At 46.8% G+C, this 21,436-nt stretch overlaps 1 protein-coding gene across 1 annotated transcript in view; it reads left to right on the plus strand.

Moving 5' to 3' along the window:
• GALNT1 (polypeptide N-acetylgalactosaminyltransferase 1) overlaps positions 1-21,436 on the plus strand; it is a 525,156-nt gene that overhangs the window by 416,378 nt on the left and 87,342 nt on the right. Inside the window, exon 8 of the mRNA XM_085606855.1 lies at positions 333-513. Coding sequence (XP_085462981.1) covers positions 333-513 — 181 coding nt within the window. The remainder of the gene's footprint in view (positions 1-332; positions 514-21,436) is intronic.

Raw genomic sequence — 21,436 nt, forward strand, 5'->3', positions numbered from 1 at the left:
CCAGCGAGAGTTAGCACAGCAGACAGTCTTTCTGTGAACAAATTCTGAATGTACATCAATTTCCTTATAACAACACATACACTTGCATAAATTCAAAAGAAAAAGCTACAAAATTAGTTTTTGTAATTGAATATAAAGTGTGTTTAGGTAATTCTGCATGTTTATGCTAATGAGCAGATTCATACAACCTTTTGTTAGACTTTGTAAATTTGAAGACTTAATCTGTAGTATTCTAAAAACCTTATCTGTCATTTCCAATGAACATGATAGTTTGATACAACTGTGAAGTGAAACTCTAACTACTTAACTACTATTATCTTCTCCTTTTCCAGATTTGGCAATGCGGGGGCACGTTAGAAATTGTTACTTGCTCGCACGTGGGGCATGTGTTCCGCAAAGCTACACCATATACATTTCCTGGAGGCACAGGCCAGATCATAAACAAAAACAACAGGCGGCTTGCGGAAGTCTGGATGGATGAATTTAAGAATTTCTTTTATATCATCTCTCCCGGTAAGAAATAGTGTAGATGGATTAATGGTGGAATCTGGATATTTGGAATTTGCTGAAGAACTATGGTGAAAAACTTTACCTAGGGCACAAAACATAGCGGCAAACAAGCCTTCGCTTTTACAGAAACAGAGGAGAAACCTCACTGACACCTTATTCTGAAGGGCTCCATAGACCTTTATTATTGCCAGTCCACTGTTCATAACCTTGTTTGAAAACTGACACTGGTCCACTAAATATGTCCTTACAACTTTATTAAAAGAATAGATAATCTTGTGATCATCTAATCTATTTCCTCTTAGCAGTTGCTAAGCATTTCCATTAGGAAATGGCATGTAGGTAGTTTTGTTCATACCTTAATGCTAATTATATATCTGAAATATCAACTGAATTTCTGCACATCAAAATGTTATTATTTTTTGACCATTCACATTAGAGCTATTAAATATTGGTCTTTGTTTGGAAACCGAGTGCTTTATCTCAGGTGGGAAGTCGTAGATTGTGTTAACTATCAATTTTCCTAGTAGAACACTTCAAGGTTTCTGAAACGCTGGGTTAATTCTCAATACCACTACTGCAACTTGACCTATGCCTCTGTTAATGTTCACCAATTATCCCCCTCTATTCCCAAGCACTCTGTGACCAGCTGTATAAACAGGAGTTTCAGCACATCACAGTGATGCTGTTTGATGGCGCAAGTGTTTGACCTGGAGTATGCTGATTCTCACATAGGCTGTGAACAAGCTGAACTGATTCTCAGCAGTACTCCTCTTCTCTCCAAACCGCTTATGAAGGTTCTGCCAACGACCCCCCCCCCCCCCTTTAGTATACCTATATATCCATCACATTGGATCCTTTCTGGGGTGCCGTGAGGATTGAATAATCAAAAATTTGCTCGTCCACAAAAGATGTGTAAAGACCTAATGAGCCACACAAGCAATTTTGAAGCTTTTTTCTGCATGCAGCAAAAAAAGCCTTCCTCTCCACACAAACACATCATGAATCCCTCTCCTAATAAAATGTAAGACTTGGTCTGTATTTAAACCATAAAAGTGAAAGAGTATTTGTATAAAGAATTGCACAATATTTAAATATTTGAAATAGGCTACAATGTTATGTGATTTGTACAGTCTATACTCCCCACCTAACATATAGATGTTGATACAGTAGCTCATTTACTTGAATGCATGCTAAGCAGTCTGCTGATTTATAAATGGTTAGAACTTTAGGACTTGAAAAAAAATTAAGGCTGGATGTAGTATGTCAAGAGAACTGATAGAGGTTTGCAGTCAGAAAGAGAAAAAGCCCCCTTGCACCTTCTTTACTTCTTTACAGTTGTAGAGCATCAGCAAATAAAGGCTGGTGAAGTCCCAAAGGGTTTAAGTTCAGTTCTAGGGACAAGGAGGCTCGGCTCATTGAAACAGGGTGTGTACCTTAAATAGACTAGGCTTGATCACTGGCAGAGAGAGAAGGATTTGAAGAAATTGTGTTATGTAAGCAGTTTGAGAAAAGGATAAGAGGATTTGGGCAACAGCTTGTTGCAGTAACTTAAAAATTCCTAGAAGATAGCAGTCATGGGAACAGTGTCCACTTGCTGTGGAAAGGCCAAGTAAAGGAATATCTTTTGAAAGATTTTTTATGTGGAACCACCACTTTCACACCAACAGTAAATGTGGCAGAAAAATCAGTTTGGTGTTCAGGAGGACACTCCGCATCTTTCATATTGCTGCAAAAACGAAGGCTTTACACAGTGTTGATTGACCAGAGGTTTTTGGGCCAATGTTGCTGTGAAAGGCTAAAGTTAATGTCCTAGGGTGTCCATTAGGCAGACCTCTTGCATAAAAATTACATACGACAATTTAGATCGTTGAGTCACATTACCTCTCACGGTAGGTGAAGGTTCATGTAAATGGCTAAAAGGTAGTTCTTTCTGTGACAAATGAATGGCAACAGGTTATATAGCACGTTCCGTAATCCTAAAATGGAATTATAAGATGAAGTAGTTGTCTGATAAATCTGAAAGAGACAGTTAGTTATAGATTCCTTACCTTAGAATTTCCCCCAGGCGTCAGACTGGATCAGTAGATTTTTCTTTAGCAGTACCCCTGCGCGTCGGTAGGTGGCGTCGGTCAACTCCACGTACGCCGTCATGGTCTCCGGGAGGACGTTGCGGTGCCTACTTAGACGCCGCCCCTGCGCGCTGACGACTGTCTTTCTTTTTCCGCACCAGCCTAGCGCAGATCTGGAGAGAGCTGCCCTTTAGCCTCTTTTTGGCTAAATTTTGTGCGACTTTTGTCGACTTCTTTTCAAGTCATCTGACTCCTGGTGCGCGAGGGATGTCTCTACGTCGAACCGGCTTCAAGGCCTGCGGCGCCTGTCACAAGGCGATGTCTGTGACGGACCCACACCACGTGTGCCTGTGGTGTTTGGAGTGCAACCATGACCCAAAGTTGTGCTCCAACGGCTGGACCGCCTTTGTCGGAGCAGTCCTGAAAGTTGCTGGAGGCCCGGCGGTCTGCTCCATTTCTTTCCCGGTCTCGTCCAAGAGGAAGGTCCCGAGGCCGGTTGCGAGGCCCCCACTCCTAGTCGCACTCCAAGTTGTCAAGGTCTTCGGGTAAGTCCAAGAAGAAGGTGGCGAAGAAGCACTCAAGACCTTCTACGAGGCCTTACACCTTGTTTTTGGACAGCCTGGGTCTGCCGGCGCACCTCCGGGCCCCAAGAAACCAGTGGGGCCCCTGGACTTTCGATGCCGGCAGCTCCATTGCCAGAGGGCCCCCACAGATCCAGGACTGGATCTGGATCAACGCCGGTCGATCTATACGACTTTCCCTGGCGGGGATCCAGACGACGATGTCCGTGGCGCCGGCTGACGTCAACTCCAGCCTCCTCCCCGACTTGGACACGGAGCCAGACCAATGTTGGTCGACGTCTTTTCCGATGCCGAAGGGTACTTTTGTTCCCCTGTTTATCCCTGGTGTTCCCTATTGACCAGATGGTGGTGATGAGGATTGGTAGGGGTCGCTGGACCCTTTAGCTGACCAGCTGAAAGAACGAGACTGGTAAGAGAACCTGGGTGACGCCAGTGGTCTGGACACTTCTCCTGACACTGGTTTGCTTACCCCCCTTCCGTGGCTACGGAGGAGGGAGCTTCCTATGCTTTGGTGGTCAGAAGGGTGGCCGAGGCCTTGGGACTCCCCTCCTGACGGAGGTGCTTCAGCCTGCGGATTCCTCTTCTGAGCACCTGACGTCCTTCTGGGCTCTTGGTCCAAGCCCAGCACTGAGGCTCCGGGCAACCCAATGTTTTTGACCCAACACCCTTCCGCTGAGAGCTTTGTGGTCCAGGCCTCTTCTTCCAGGGGCGAATTCCCTTCTGCACCCCCAGATAGGGAATCCAAGAAACTGAATCACCTTGGGAGGCGCATGTTCTCTTTCTCCAGCTTAGCACTGCGGTCGGTGAATACCGCGTGTCTCTGTTATTCCCACTCCATCTGCGATACAGTTGCGCAAGTGCTGCCACAGTGCCAGGAGGAGGACCAGGCCGTTCTCTCCCAGGCAGTTGTGGATGAGAGAGACTGGGCCAAATTCGCCATAAGATGTGAACTGTATCCCACCTATTCACTAGGCAGAACGATTGCCACCATGGTAGCCCTGAGACGCTACACCTGGTTGAGGACATCTGGCTTTTTGGGGGATGTCCAGTCAACATTGATGGACATGCTCTTTGATGGCCGTTGTCTTTTTGGCGACAAAGCAGACTCTGCGCTTGAGCGCTTCAAAGATTCTAGAGCTACGGCCAGATCTTTGGGCCTCACTTCGTCGTCTCGCCCACCTCAATCTGCTTTTCACTCCTTTCCTGGCTACGGAAGGGGTGCCTTACCGCGTCCGGCCCAGTCTATCCACAGGTACCTGCATGCTGCCCTGCGTGGACGTGGGACCTAGAGTACTTGCGGGTCTGGGAGCCAGCGGGTTTGCCAGACTGCCATGCCCCACCCACCCCTGCCACTGCCCTCAAGCCTTCCTATCCGGGCCTCCTTCAGCCAGTGGGCGGCTGGATCCACCAACACCTTCCCACTGGAAATCCATCACGTCGGACAGGTGGGTTTTGCAAATCGTCCGAAGGGGCTACTCCCTCCCATTCAAGACTAACCCTTCCTCCATGCCACCATCTTTCGATCGCATGTCGGAGGAATGTTTGGCGCTTCTCCGCCAGGAAGTCGCTGCTCTTTTGGCCAAAGGAGCATTAGAGAGGGTTCTGATGCCAGAAGTAGGTCGTGGTTGCTACTCCTGCTACTTTCTGGTGCCCAAGAAGGACAAAGGCCTGCATCCTATCTTAGACCTATGGGCCCGCAACTGCTTCCGCCAGCATGAGAAGTTCAAAATGCTCACTTTGGCACAGGTCTTGACTGCCCTAGACCCCGGAGACTGAATGGTAGCGTTGGACTTGCAGGACGCTTATTTTCATATCCCCGTCCTGCCAGCTCACAGGCGTGTTCTACGGTTCATCGCGGGCCACGAGCCCTTTCAGTTTCCCATGCTTCCCTTTGGCCTGACCAGTGCCACTCGGGGGTTCACAAAGGTGATGGTGGTGGCCGCAGCTCATCTGCGCAGATCAGGGGTTCCAGTCTTCCCCTATCTCGACGACTGGCTCTTGAAGGCAGGCTCGTTCCAGGCAGTTGTCTCCCACCTCCAGGCTACGGCGGGCCTCCTGCATTCGCTGGGGTTCACTATCAACCTGCCAAAGTCACACCTGACTCCCTCTCAGACTCTCTTTCATCGGAGCTGTTCTGGACACAGAGCAGTTTTGGGCTTTTCCACCCGAACAGCAAGTCCGGAATATTTGGGCTATGGTACCAATGTTTTAGCCTCTGTCCCGGATTTCGTGAGAATGACTTTCAGGCTGCTAGGCCTCATGGCCTCCTGCATTCTGCTGGTAGATCATACCAGGTGGCATATGCGGGCTCTGCAGTGGGACCGGAAGTTCCAGTGGTTGCAGCATCATAGGAATCTTTCCTACTATGTCCAGATTTCAGAGGGGACTGTGACAAAGCTGCAGTGCTGGTTAATGAACCAAGATTGGGTCAGAGGCAGATCCCTCTCCCTTCCCCCAACCAGTTCTGACAGTAGGGACAGATGCATCACTTCTGGAATGGGCCGGCAATCTGGGAGAGGTGGAGATCAGAGGCGTCTGGTCTCCGGCGGAGTCTGGACCCCATATCAACCTGCTGGAGCTCTGGCCTATTCGTCTGAAGGCATTCCTTCCCTCTCCCAAAGAGAAGGTGGTGCAAGCGTTAATGGATAACACCATCACCATGTGGTACTGCAACAAATAAGGCGGGGAGGGGTGGTGAACCCTTTGTCAGGAGGCTTTTTGTCTCTGGACGTGGCTGGAACACCAGGGCATAAGCCTGGTGGTTCAACATCTGGCGGGTTCTCTGAACGCCAGAGCGTAGTAACTCAGCTGTCTTTGCCTGGTCAATCACGAATGGCGTCTCCATCTGGAGGTGGTGCAAAGTCTCTTCCAGCAGTGGGAAGAGCGTTGATTAGATCTGTCCGCCACCAAAGAGAACTCACAATGTCTGCATTATTGCACGTTGGAGTTTCCTAGGCGGCACTCGCTTGGTGACGCTTTTCGTCATGAGTGGTGCTTAGGCCTCCTGTACGCCTTTCCGCCAGTACCACTTCTGCCCCGAGTGCTGAAGAAGATCAAGCGTCACTGGGCCCAAGTTATCCTTGTGGCTATGGACTGGGCACGGAGAGTCTGGTACCACGAGCTTCTGAGCATGTCAATCAATCCTCCGATCGTCTGTCGCAGCAGCAGGGGGCGGTTCTTCACTTGAACCTGTCCAGCCTCCACTACCTTGCATAGAGATTGAGCGGTGCCCGTTGACAGCTGTTGACCTTCCGGCCGCAGTCTGTAATGTAATCTTGGCAGCCAGGCGTCCCTCCACGAAATCTGTATACCCCTGTAGATGGAACAAGTTTGTGGCATGGTGCACAGCAAAGGCTGTGGATCCCCTTTCTGCCCCTCTTTCTGAGGTTCTTCTGCACATACTTTTGTTAGCCGAGCAGGGCTCTGCCCTGGGCACTTAGTAAGGTTATCTTGCAGCTATCGCTCCCTTCCTTAGGTTGCCTGATCAGCCATCCTTATTCGAGTCTCCTTTTGTTAATAGATTCTTTAGGGGCAATACTCATCTATTTCCTCCAACTCCTTTCGTGATGTCCCAGTGGGACTTGAATCTTGTTCTTACATTTCTTGTGTATGCTCCCTTCGAGCCTCTTCATAACTGTCCTCTCAGACTCCTTACACTAAACACTGCCTTTCTTGTTGCCTTCACCTCTGCTCGTAGAGTGAGTGAGCTTTAAGCTCTGTCTTTATAGCCCCCTTTCTTCTCTGTATATCCGGACAAAGTGGTGCTTCGGGCAAGGCCTTCCTTTCTGCCAAAGTGGTTTCCCCTTTTCATATAGGTCAATCCATCACCTTGCCTACTTTCTTCCCACCTCTGCACTCTTCTAGGAAGGAGGAAAGGCTCCACCATCTGGGCCCTAAACGTGCGCTGTCATTTTACCTTGACCGCACGAAAGATTTACGGGTGGATGATCAACTCTTTGTTGGATATGTGGGTGCTAAGAAGGCAAGGCGGTATAGAAGCGTACCATCTTGTGATGGGTTGTCCTTTGCATAAAAATCTGATCTGCTCTAGCTAAAAACGATCCTCCTGTGGGGCTACGGGCTCACTCCACTAGGGCTACGGTAGCAACCACTGCATTGGCACGCGGAGTCCCACTCCTTGATATCTGCCAGGCGGCAACATGTGCATGTATGCACACGTTTACCAGACATTACTGCCTGGACAGTCAAGTCCGGAGGAACGGCTAGTTTGCCCATTCAGTCCTCCAGGACTGTCTGGTGTGAACTGGACTCGCAGTCCCTCCTCCGGGGATGTTATGGCTAGGATATCTATTCTAAGGTAAGGAATCTATAACTAACAGTCTCTTTCAGATGAACAAGTTAACTTACCTTCGGTAACAATGTATCTGTAGGAGACATATGTTAGTTATAGATTTCTTACCGCCCCACTCATCCTTCCCGCTCTGCGAACTAATTTCTAGGGATAAAGGACTCCCTTACAGGGCCCTAGTTGTGGCGCACCAGTGGGCAGTGTCTTCCATGGCTCTGCGCTTCTGGCGTGGAAAGTCGTCTCAGAACTGTCGACCAACGCCACCTATTGACGTGCAGAGGTACTGCTAAAAGAAAAATCTCCAGATCCAGTCTGACCCCTGGGGGAATTCTATGGTAAGGAGTCTATAACCAACATATGTCTCTTACAGATACATTGTTACCGAAGGTAAGTAACGTGTTCAACAGTGATCCGTCACTGTATACTCTGAAGTTATTTTTAAAATTTTCACCCACAATCACATAGTTATATGTACTGCACCAGTATCTTCTTATTACTTTCTCTTAAAGAATTAAACACCCTCAATCACTGCATTTTTTTCACAATTGCATTATAACATGCCAACAAACTTGGTTCCGTGGTAGTTTATAAAGTAACACATTCCTCTAGACCAGTGGTCTTCAAACTTTTTGATGCCAAGACCCCCCATCAAAATGTATTAGGCGTAAGGACCCCCTCCCAAAAAAACAATTCTAGAACCTGGTAGTCCTTATTGACAACCATAAATGTTCTCCAGAGAAACGGTCAATCTGTGGTTGCACCTCATTAGTACCAGTTTAACACCAAAATATAGCAATAAGCTACAAAAATGTGACCAGAGCAGCTTTCCAAAGAACCTTCTATAGAGCGGCAACACCTGTTGCTGCTTTTTAGTAACTTTTTAATCTTTTGAGTAAATACATTTTTTTGTGTTAACCCCTTCGGTGCTCATGACGGAATGGTTCCGTCATGACCCACGGTTGAGCTGTGCTCATGACGGAACCATTCCGTCATGACCACGCCCGCGCAAGATTCCGTCAGCACAGCGGCGGAATCTGCGCAGCATCGAAGGGGTTAAAATTAGCAGATTATGCGGCAGATGATGGATTATGTGGCAAATGTATAATTATGCTAAACTTGCTATGGCCGCACAATCACATAATTCCAGTGGCCCTTGGTATAATAGCTGTAATGCATGGGCTGCAACTTTATTGCACGGCATTAGAGGAAAACCATGCTATATTTCATGGGATGCTGACAGCTTGGCATTTGCAGCTGCATGTAACTGGAGATAGCTGAACAAAATTCATCATAATTAAAACATACATATGTTTTTTAGGTCTTTCACCGTCAGGTAGCTACATAAAAAATAACAGGCAGCTTCAGTGAATAATAAATACATTTGAAAAAGTTGTTACTCAGTGGGAAATGCAATATAATAAATTAGGAAACCTCTATAAGTTAATGCATTGCAAAAGTTTGTGTGAAAGTAGAGCACCACAGAATTAAATCATGGTTGGTGCAGTTGAGAATAGCGACTTGTGTATTTTTAGAGCTATGAGGTCACAGCCTGCGACAGAAAGCACTGTGAATATTTGTCGCTATTTTATACTTGCATTACACACAGTATAAAACAGACCTCTACAAAATGCGCAAAATGTTCTACGATAAAATGCTGCATCCAAATATATATTGGTTGCTTCCAAAATATAGGGGCTTATTTAGAAGCCCCTTGTGATGCCGGTGCATAATTTTTTATGACGCTCTGGTTGCGCAGAGAGCAGCCCCATATCTACGAGGTCACGCAAGGTCCCTTTGGGTGGCTTTTCATGGTATCCTAGATATGGTGTAAGGCAACGCAGCGCAAGTTGGTGCGCTGTCTTACATTGCGTGGGGGGGGCCATTCCATGGGTGTTGCAGTGTGTTTACCAATGGGTTGTGTCACATTCCCAAATTTAACAAGGATCTGTAAACCTGAGGATGGGTCAAAACTGCACCTGCCCAGGGGATGCGTAGCAAGGAGAAATATCTTTATTTCTCTTCAATTGTTTCCTCTTTCTATTACGCAGGAAGACGTGCCTTGTACAAAACCAATCCTGCCCTCAATGTAAACACCCTTGCAGGGTGCCTGCATTGGCACTAGGCACCAAATTGTGCGCCGGCAGAAAGGACAGGAGTGCACTGTATCTTATAAATACAGTCCCTTCCTGTGCTTTTGAATTGGCATAGGGCAGTGCAGGAAAAATACTTGCAGAGCTGCCCTACACCATTTCATTGGAAATAAGACCCATAGATTTTAGTAATAACCAGACCCTATGTAATGCAGTTTTTTTTACATAACTGTCCCTTCAACACATTCTCAGGGATAGTAAGCACTATGTAAATACAATAACTATTAAAAGCAAGCACTTCACAGCTCAGTAAACTCTGTGCACTACCACTCAAAAAAGCGATTTGATCAATTAACTGTAGCAGAACTCTCCTGTCCAGAGAAATCAAAGTTAGGCAGACAACTAAACACACCTTTTTGCCAGTGTGCTGCTAGCCTGAAAGAAATGCAAATGTGCACAACGAGTTAATCTGCAAATCCTTTACATTTGCAGATTAACTGGTTGTGCACATTTGCATTTCTTTCAGGCCAGCAATACACTCGTAGAAAGGTGTGTTTGGCAGTCTGTCTTGATTCGATTTCCCAGCAGAGGAGAGTCCCTGAATAACACTCCAGGGAAAACATGTTAACTACCGGAATCAACCGCCTGGGCCGTTTTCTTTAGCAAATGAAGAGCGCGACCCCCTTCCCATGTTTCCAGGGTTCCCCTGGGGGTCGCGCACCACAGATTGAATACCTCTGCTCTAGACACACCGTTCTTAACAGTGAGCACAGTGTTTTACTGTAGAAATAGAAATATCTCCACTCAAACATCTCATGGGGATAAAATATGCGTACAGTAAGGTTCAGATTGCAGATACTTTGCTTTATACATTTAGAAACACTGCCTCTTTTTTCTTACAACTACACACAGATTGAACATTTCCTTTAACACAATGTCCAATACTTGGTGATCTCTCTACATTCTAAACTCTACCTCTCAAAACCTATATTAAAAACCTCTACAAATGGCTTTTCATGCACTAAACCTTGTATAGACTAAGTTAATCAACATTAGTGCACTTACTGACACTTCTCAACAAAGTTCATAAAGTATCTTTTTAATTACCAAAACTTAGAGCAGTTTCTTATATGCAGCTGAATACACCAGTCTGTCAGTCTCTTCTGTTCAGCAACTCAAACAGGCTTCCTTCTCCAAATCACCAAGAACAATGTGAACGATGTCTGATTCTGCACCCAATCCCATCACAGCATATCTTCAACCATGTAATAAAAATGTTAACTATTAGTTGAGCCTTGGCATGACCTAAAAAATAGCCTGCACACCGTGTGCTGTGCTTGTGAAATGTATTGTTTTCAATATAAATTTTAAAATGGGCTTGCATTCCGCCCCCTTGCTTTTCATTGGTTACTGTGCTTGCCACTTACTTTTCCTTCATTTCTATTGGCTGTAGCTTACTATTTCATATTGTTCCTCCATGTGTTTGCTCTCATCAGTCTCCAGAGACCCAAGTACTGTTTTCATCCACTTTGTGCGCCTTTTTGTAAGCTTTTGTTTCCAGAGCGCTTGTGCTGGGCTTGTTTACATACTCCCACCCTGGCTGCGCGCATTTCAAACATGCTTGTTTTCATTTTTTATCTTTCTCTTCCTTCCTTTAATTAATCTCCCTGTGCATTTAAAGCGTGCTTGTCGGCTGTGTAAAGGGTCACATGACTGACCATTGGCGGTGGGGACCTTTGTGCAGCAGCAGCTTATCGCCTGCCAGGGGACAGCTGTTTTTTTTATTACAATGAATAATACCTCTGTGTGAGGCATACATGCTTTGTGATTATCAGTTGTGCCGGCATTCGTGTAATTAATAGAGGAAATTATTCCGATTTGCCTCTTCCAATATGACCGCCATGCTTTGAAGGGTTTTGTAATATACCAGCTGGAGTGCTTGTCTGCCCAACAGGAAGTAACGTAACCTGCCGTGGGGAGGGAGGCACCTTTAAAACCGCTGAGGCCGGCATCTCCTTGAGAGGTTTTGTAATTGCTGGTTACAGCGCGCAGAGGGAGCTCAAATTTCTTTAACTACACGAAACAGTGGACGCATTGATTCATGATGAGAGGCTGTTCATTCGGTTCTACTGTTGCACGACCGGCCCTCCATTTAGATAGTCACTTTGCATTATGTTTATTTAACTTCTGTCCATTGCCTCGTGCTTGCATGTACAATTTAACTAATCTTCAAGTGGGGCTATATACATCTAATGCGGGCATTGTTACACGGTGAGTGGCTATGAGTTCGGTTCTCCTGTGCATGAACTGGCCCCTGTTCAGACATTTGCCTTGTGATGCGTTTATTTAACTTTTGTTTATTGCCTCGTGTTAGCACTTTTAATCTAGCTAACACTGTAGTGGGGAGAAAACGCTCAGGCTGCATACATTTAATACTGCTTTTTATGCCTGCGTTGACCCAGATCAAACAAACCAGATACACACTGTGTTTTATGGACTATCGGTCCGCATGCATGTTGTTTTAGTCAATGCGATTTGCACTACCACATAGTTATAGGACTACTCCTGTAGATTGTTCACTTAAATAAGTATATCGGACTTTGTATTGTTCTTCTGTTTTCTAGTTGACGGAACTAAGCCAATTAATGTAGAGCGCCTTGTACTTAGCAGCAGAGACATGCGTCTACCGTGTCGTGTCTTGGGTATATCCACATCTCTTGGGAAGCTACATCATGGGGCATGTATATTTGATACAGTGTACTCTAGGATGTAGCATTCCGGCTACAACCCCCTCTGTTTTTGTTCCTTAGTGTTCCCTTAGCCTTCACCTTTGGGGAGGCTGTTTCATCTAATTAAAATCCTTTGGATTCAAACATCTACAACAATAAGATTGGAAAATATCTCATTAATAAACCATAAGTCACCTTTTTGGTTATGAAGTTCACTCATTATAATAACAGAGTTAAAGCATGCTGATATTAATGAGTGTGATAACTAGTCGGGTATTTGTGAGCATGGAGAAGTTACCTTGAACCAAGAGGTGTTTAGTTTGTCATGTGCACTGTATATAAAGCCAGAATGGCTGTTGTCGGTAGGGCAACATTGTCTAATAAATCATTTGTGTTTTTCTATAGCACTCATCCTGAACAGAATTTCGTCAGTGTTCACTGATTTGATACTTCATTATAATGAAGCGCATTGAAGTAAAATAATTTGCTCAAAATTACAGTTTACTTAAGTGGGGAAGCAGGGATTTAAGCTCAATTTCCCGATTACACATACTGTACTTAAGCTACTGAATGAATATTTCAACTTTCTACCTTTTATCCCCCAATAACAATTGCTTTGCGTTTAATTATTTGATGGCTTTATTAATAATTACATAGGTGAAACCAATGCTTGCTTGTTTCTTTCTTTCTATTTTATTTTTTTACTTCTCTCGTAGGTCCTCGCGGAATCTGAACTTTTACTGAAAATAGCAATTAACTTCTACTCATCACAGTACTGATCTTTTGCAAACAGTGACTACAATATGCATACCTACTAATGAAGTGTAATCGGAACTCATCTACCTCTTTTTACTGTTATCTATCCCGCAAGAGTCCTGCGAGATCGTAAAAATTAGTTAAAAGCAATATACATTTATTTTTATCACAGTAGTTATCACTGGGACACCTCCTCTCTAACCTAGGGGGACAGCATGCCTTTCTGCTGCCCCTTATATAATTTATTTTAACTTAAATTCCTCAACACCGCCAATTTTTCATAGTAAACGTAATGGCGGCCTTTTGATTTGTAATATTCCAACAGCCAACCAGTCAGAGTGCGAGACTCGTGGGATTCTCTCGTGAGAATGTGAAGACTCACGGGAAAAATAGGCCTCTCAACCAATTACAGGGTTCCATTTTTAGGTCTCGCCTGACCCAGCGCGTGCGCTGGTCTGGCGAGACTTATTGAGCGGGCTCCAAAAAGTGCTACCAGGCCAGCCTAGAGCTACAGTGCATGTGCGCGGGCGCGCGCGGCTTTTACCGCGATTACTTTCACTTTCGCGCTTTGATGCTTGATCGCGATCACTTTCACGGCAGCACGGCCGCTTTGCATTGCCAATAGGTCTCGCATTTGGGACCTTATAAGTATTTAGTTATGCAACTGTTGCATGGCTAAACACTTATAAGGTCCCAAAGGCGAGACCTATTGGCTATGCCAATGCTTGTTGATTTTTGGCTCTCGCCGGTGGGACTCTTGCAAGCCCAACTTCAAAATGTACAATTATTTTTGACTCGTAATTTCTTAAAACTACTGAATGGATTTACACTAAAACACAAAAAGCACAATCTGCAGACCAAGATCTAGCTTCCTGCCAAATTTGGTGTAATTCCATTCAGTAGTTTGTGCTAGAACCTGTCTATGGAAAATGCACAGAGATTTTACATTTTGGGAGCCCTCTTTCCAAAGATGATCCAGGTCTCATCTCTGTTTTCAACTTCAGGAAGTTAGATTGGTGCATTTTTCTTTTCTGACATTTGCGTCAGAGAAGTCATAGATTGAGTACCCCACTGAAACCTTTTGTGTCCTATTGTGTCCTTGACACGCCCAGTGTAGTATGGTACGGTCAAATGAAGCAAATGTTTGGGAACCCACCAAGTGGGTTAAAAGACCCCTCACACACCAACCTGGTTGGTGTCATGCTTCATCATCGGGGCCCCAACCGGGCGGCCGAATGCCTCCCGGTTGTGCTGCGACGCCTGACTACAGCGGAGCTGGTGTAGTGCAAAAGTATGATGTGGTGATAATTAAAAAATACCGCTGAGAGTCCTTACCATTGGAAGATTTATTATTGGCGGCTCAGGGTATTGGTTAAAAAGATATGTGGTGCAACTAAATGGAGAAATAATTATCTATTAGTTGGCTATGTGGTGGGTCTACATGTTTCAGCTCTCTAATAAAAGTAATGAGGAGCTTTCATCAGGACCAGTGAGAAGTGAGTGGCAAAAGGTGAAGTGCCACGTGGTGAAAAAATTAAAAATCTGAGTTACCTACACACTCGCTAAGGTGTGTGGAACGCGGTGTCAACACATTAGCGGACACTGGGCGCAAACCTGTGGGAGAAAAAACAAGACAGCACACAATACACATTTAACATTGGTGCACTGGATGGCAGGCAACATACAAAAAGTTTTTATGTGCTGTGAAAGATCAAACCTGTCTTCAATGAGCGTACCGTGAGTGACATACATACCTATGAAGTGTATCATGCTGCTATGCAGAGGAGCGGAGGCAAGACCATTAGGAATGCTAGATAATGCGTAAAACGTTCTGTGGACTAGGGGTGCCAAGTGGTAGATACCGCGGCACTATGTAGGGCTATATGTGAAAGTCACACGAACAGGCGCCAAGTGATTCTGCTGGCAATGATTGCGGAACCTCTGAATGAGGTATGTATACAGTGAGGGGCCCAGGGTGCGCTGGAAGTGAGGGGCTGAATGGAGCCTCCAAGCGCTGAACAAGAGTACTGGGCACAGGCTCAATGGAACAATGCGCAAAAGTAGCAAGGGGAAAGGATAATTACACTATGGCTGAGTGAAGGCGCTGTGCAGGAAGCGGGAGGGGGGCGCTTCTCACAACAGAACTGTAGGTAAAGAAACAACAAGTTTAGAGAGAGAGGCTGGCAGGAATGGGCCGGTATCCTGCTAGAGTAAATACGAGACACCTTACTTGGTTGTGAAGCTACCATCGCCTTGCACCTACTGTGGCCTCCCGAAGTCCCGGATGCTAACGGACCCCGGGGAGGGAGGAGGTTAAGTAGGGAGGAGCGCCATTGAGTACGTGCGTTCGTGCTGGCTGGCTCGGGCGTTACTGAATGTAATGCGCATGCGTGTTAGAGCAGCGTAGTGATGGCGCGCATGCGCGGAAGGAATCGCATGCTAGTGCTTTACTTTGTGAAGCGCGCATGCGTATAGAAGTAGCGCGATGCGCGGATGGTTGCCAGGGGTGATGGAGGATGTCATGCGTCTAGCGAGTGACTTTAAGGAGACGCAGGTCATGTTAGTGAGACCAGGTATGGCTGGGAAATCCCACAAAGGGAGCGTTCCAGGATGGAACAGAGAAGAGGCAAAACTGTACAGTGCCTGGGAGTGGGCGCGGGAGGTGGTGCATGTAGCCCTAGACAGCAGAGCAGAGTGAGCCTGGTGTTAGTGCTAAAATAGGGGGTCTAAGATGGCCAGATGAGCCAGAATGGGAATACAGTGTGGCGAAGCCTATGGATTAAGGCATGGTGGCGACGTCCCAGGTGGTCAGGACTTTCTGAGGCAGTTCCAAGGGATGTTATCGTTCATGCCAGTGATGTGGCTCGAAAGACGATAGATCCATCTTTGTTCCTGTTCTAGGAGGCGAGACTGGATGTTAGGAATGTTGTTGTCTAAGGCTTCAATTATCACCCATCTCATGTCGTTAGTCGTGTGGCCTTTTTCCAGGAAGTGGTTTGTCATTCTGGTGGTGTTTTTCTTGCAGCGGATGGTGCTGCGGTGTTCACAGATACGGGTTTTGACTTTGCGAGTGGTCATTCCAATGTAGGTCAGATTACACGGACATGTGATGCGGTATACAACATTCTCTGTGTTGCAGTTGGTGTGTTTTCGTAACTCCCATGTCTTCCCAGGTTCCAAATTCAGCTGCTTGGTTGTCTCTGTGATGTGGCATACACTGCAGTTGCCACAGGGGTCGTGCCCCTTGATATCGGGGAGGCCCCAGGCATTGAGTACCGTGTTTGGAGGTCTGGTTGGGGCCACTGGTCTGGTAGACACAATGGTGTCCTTTATGGATCTTGCCCTTTTTGTAGAGAGAAGGGGAGGATCCCAATTTAGGTGGCCTGTGTTGAGGATCTTCCAGTTCTTTTTAACGATCTGCGCAACCTTGTTGGACACTGTGTTGTACGTGGTGACACATGTGAGGGGGGGAGGGGTGGGTTCCTTAGGGTACGTTGTGAGGAGACCCTCACGGTTTTGATTTCTGGCCCTTTTGTTAGCGGTCTTCGTTATGTGCCTTGGGTAACCGCGTTGGTGCAGTTTCCTGCACAGCGCCTTCACTCAGCCATAGTGTAATTATCCTTTCCCCTTGCTACTTTTGCGCATTGTTCCATTGAGCCTGTGCCCAGTACTCTTGTTCAGCGCTTGGAGGCTCCATTCAGCCCCTCACTTCCAGCGCACCCTGGGCCCCTCACTGTATACATACCTCATTCAGAGGTTCCGCAATCATTGCCAGCAGAATCACTTGGCGCCTGTTCGTGTGACTTTCACATATAGCCCTACATAGTGCCGCGGTATCTACCATTTGGCACCCCTAGTCCACAGAACGTTTTACGCATTATCTAGCATTCCTAATGGTCTTGCCTCCGCTCCTCTGCATAGTATGTCACTCACGGTACGCTCATTGAAGACAGGTTTGATCTTTCACAGCACATAAAAACTTTTTGTATGTTGCCTGCCATCCAGTGCACCAATGTTAAATGTGTATTGTGTGCTGTCTTGTTTTTTCTCCCACAGGTTTGCGCCCAGTGTCCGCTAATGTGTTGACACCGCGTTCCACACACCTTAGCGAGTGTGTAGGTAACTCAGATTTTTAATTTTTTCACCACGTGGCACTTCACCTTTTGCCACTCACTTCTCACTGGTCCTGATGAAAGCTCCTCATTACTTTTATTAGAGATCTGAAACATGTAGACCCACCACATAGCCAACTAATAGATAATTATTTCTCCATTTAGTTGCACCACATATCTTTTTAACCAATACCCTGAGCCGCCAATAATAAATCTTCCAATGGTAAGGACTCTCAGCGGTATTTTTTAATTATCACCACATCACACTTTTGCACTACACCAGCTCCGCTGTAGTCAGGCGTCGCAGCACAACCGGGAGGCATTCGGCCGCCCGGTTGGGGCCCCGATGATGAAGCATGACACCAACCAGGTTGGTGTGTGAGGGGTCTTTTAACCCACTTGGTGGGTTCCCAAACATTTGCTTCATTTGACCGTACCATACTACACTGGGCGTGTCCTCCTTTGACAAAGCTTATCTAAATTCAGGGGATACGGACACAACCCCTCCTTGTTGTCCCTAGCTCTCCCTTTTGTTCTTGATAACTATTGTGTCCTTGCCCATCCCTGTTGTCCTATCGCCAGTGTGTACCAACTCTCTTTGTATCCCTCTTTATGATCACCATTCAGTACTGATAGAACTTAGCAGGGATCTACTAGCAAATGAGATCCTCCCTACCATGTTGTTGCAGAGATTCTGTATTGTAGGCCTTTTGCAAGGCCTACAGTGCTTAAGCTGTGTAATGTAAATGGTTGTATGATGTTAAACCGCATACCACGAATGTGCCTTTACCATGCATGCCTTTACAATGCAAGGTAAGTACATTTATATAATGTAATTTGAATTTTTTGGGTGGTGGGAACCCCACAACCCCCCCCCCCCCCACACACACACTTAAAAAAATTAAAAAATAATAACTTAACCTGTTTCTTAATTGGGGGGACCCCCCTTTTATTTGCTCTTACCACCCTATACGCCACACCTAAACCCTAAAATACGCTTTCCATCCTATGCCCTACACCCTAAATCCTAAAAACACCCTTACCAACCTATGCCCCTACCCCCAACCCTAAAAATACCCTTGTCACCCTATAACCCTACCTACTCCTAAATCCTAAAAACACCTTTACCAGGCTATACCCCTACCCACTTCTAAACCCTAAAAATACCCTTCCCCACCCCAAACCCTAAAATAGATAGATATACACACTTAGCTAAACTATACTTACCTTTGTGGTAAAAGACGTGTTGTAAAGGCTTGCATGTGGTAAAGGCTTTGTGTTGTAAAGGCAATGTGTGGTAAAAGTATTGTGGTGGAAGCATTGCATGGTAATTGCAGGGCCTACGACGAAGATTAGAACGGCCATATTATTTCTGCTTCTCACACTATTGAGAAAGGGATGCAACAGGGCTACCATTGTCCCCCCTTATTCTTCCTAATGGCTGTGGAACCCTTTGCACATATACATCGACAGGCGGAGGGAAATAAGGGATTAGTGTCGAGAGTGAAACTCCTGTTTAGTTATATTTGGAGCAGGTTGACATTTTTTAATGCTTTACAAGACGAGACTGACCAATGATAAAGGTATTTGAAGATTTTGGAGATGTATCAAGGCTCTAAGAGAACTGAACAAAATCCAGTGTATTTCCAGAACACATAGTCATGAACGGTACAGCAGTGCATGTAACGATTGAAATGGAAATCCATCAGTTCCCGTTTTCTGGGGTGCACATCTATCATTCTGACCCGAGATATGTTTGAGTACATCATCGGGGCGACACTGGCAGACATCAGAGGCAGTGTGGCTTTCTGGAGAACGCTGCTGTTGTCCGTGGCAGGAAGAATAGCACAGTTGGTGATCCTCCTCCCAGTGATGCTGTATTGTTTTACAACCTTCCAATAGAGAACCTTGTGGGATATGTCCATAACTGGACACTGTGCTTGAAGGCCTGATATGGGGCTCATGAAGGTACAGAGCAACATTGAGTCAACTCCCTTTGCCCCTATAGGAGGGAGAACTGGGTGTCCCAGATAATGAGCTATGTGATCTGGCTACTCGGCTGCAGTGGGCGGCCGAATGACTAGAAGAGCTGGAGATGGCTGACAAGAGAATGAACATTCTACCCCTTAACTGCGGGAACGATTAGACAGTGTGGACACAGTGACACAAGAGATTAGGATTAAGTACTGCTGGGCATTTCGTCTCCAACACATGCCCACAACAATGCCTTATGTGTCTGGAATCCCACTTCTAGGAATACCGGCACCTCACACCAGGGAGGGGTGAGACACCCTCAGTTGTGGAAAGAAATATGGGTAGCCTCAGTGGGGTTCTTTTGAGGGTGGGACTCTTGGAATTTTTGACAACTCTTGCAAGACTGCAAGCTCCCTCGAAGACAGCCCTGCGTACACAAATTTCAAGCAGAAACCGAGACATACATGTGCATGAGAAGAGGGGGAACCTCCAACACACAAAATAGTACAGCGGATATGCATCCTAGGAAAGTGGACGAGAGCTCTGTCAGTGTTATACCAAGTGCTCCTCACCCAATAAAAATGCTCAGTTGAAACCATGAAAGATAAATGAGTGAACAATATTGATAAATCAATTGAGGACAGAGACTGGAGAAAATATTAAGTGTTAGTCCTGGAGTTTTCAGAAATGCTTGGCTTAAATGAATACAGTTCAATTTTGTGCATAGATCATACATAATGACTAGTAGAATTTTTTTATTACCCTCGATGCCTTGACGTTCTGGGTTCTTCCACAGGGTGTGAAGTTGCCCCAGCTTAAATGCTTATGGATGAGAGGTCACTAACCCTTAATGTAGCCAGATCACCAGAAACCTGCCTGCTTTCTCTTTAACCACGCCCCAAAAATGTTAAAAAAAAAAAAAGCCATATATAGATCTAGACATAAACCTAGGGAGGCAGCAAATAGCGACGAGTTGGATGGTAATTAAGAAACCTATTCTGCATAAATGGAAATCTAAACCTCTGAAGAGGCTGAATGAGAGTATTTGCTACATTTGGAGGCTAAGACTGAAGAATCCTGACCTGGCTTGAGCCTGGGACCAGATACAAGTCTATTTTAGTGGTCAGGGGCCGAGACGAGGCGGCCCCGCCCCCTCGTCTCCCATTGGCCGCCCCGCTCCCACCTCCCAGCTGCTCCTCACTCCCTCTGACCCTCATATGGAGGCCGCGCAGCGGTAGAGAGAGCGACCTTTGACCCTGTCACCAGGCAGGTCGCTCCCCTCACCGCCACGCAGCCCCCTGTGTGACCGTGTCCTGCTGCCACTGTCGCTCGCATCAGCCCGCCTGCTACCCGGCTGAGTACTGCGCTACCTTGTCTTTGCCTCTGCTTACTTGTGCCCGTTTTTATCGTCTGTGCCTTTTTCCCCTGTTTTTTTCCCCTCTGTTTAGTGTTCCCATTTGTACCCCTGATCGTTTTGCCTTCTGTACCCCTGTTTCCGCTCTCCCCCATTGTGCCCCCTTTTCTTTTCTGTTCCCCCGCCGTTTGTTTCCCGCCGCTGCGTCCCTGCGGCCCCGCCCCCTCGTCTCCCATTGGCCGCCCCGCTCCCAGCTGCTCCTCCCTCCCTCTGACCCTCATATGGAGGCCGTGCCGCTGGCTCGCCAAAGGCAAGCCCGTCCGCGCCTGGACCGCGCCCAGCGCCAGAACCCCTGGCCCCAACCGATGCCAGGGCACCCGACTGAGATACGACACCGCCACCCTCATCGCACTCAACACCGGACGACCTGCCGAGCCACCCCGAAGCGCACCAACGGACCCTTCACCTGCCAAGCCTGCAAATTCACCTGCCTCCGAACCTGCACCCCGCCCACCGAACACAGCAACCATAACAACAACCACCTCAAGTGCATCCTCCTCAACACCCGCTCCGTCCACAAACACGCCATAGAACTCTGAGAACTCCTTGATACAACAGCACCAGACGTCGCCTTCCTCACGGAAACCTGGATGAACGCCTCCTCGGCCCCCGACATCGCCATAGCCATCCCGGACGGCTACAAGATCACCCGGAAGGACCGCGTCAACAAAACTGGAGGAGGAATCGCCATCATCTACAGGAACACCATCAGCATCACGACCAACACCGAAGACACTCTCACCGCCGCCGAACACCTACACTTCCAGATCCAGACCACCCTCAGAGGAACGCTCATCTACAGACCCCCAGGCCCACGGACACAATTCAGCGAAACCATCGCCGACTTCATCAGCCCGCACGCCCTACCTCACCAGAGTACATCCTCCTAGGG

Source organism: Triturus cristatus, chromosome 5_2 (genome assembly GCF_964204655.1).
Source record: "Triturus cristatus chromosome 5_2, aTriCri1.1, whole genome shotgun sequence".
NCBI lineage: Eukaryota > Metazoa > Chordata > Amphibia > Caudata > Salamandridae > Triturus > Triturus cristatus.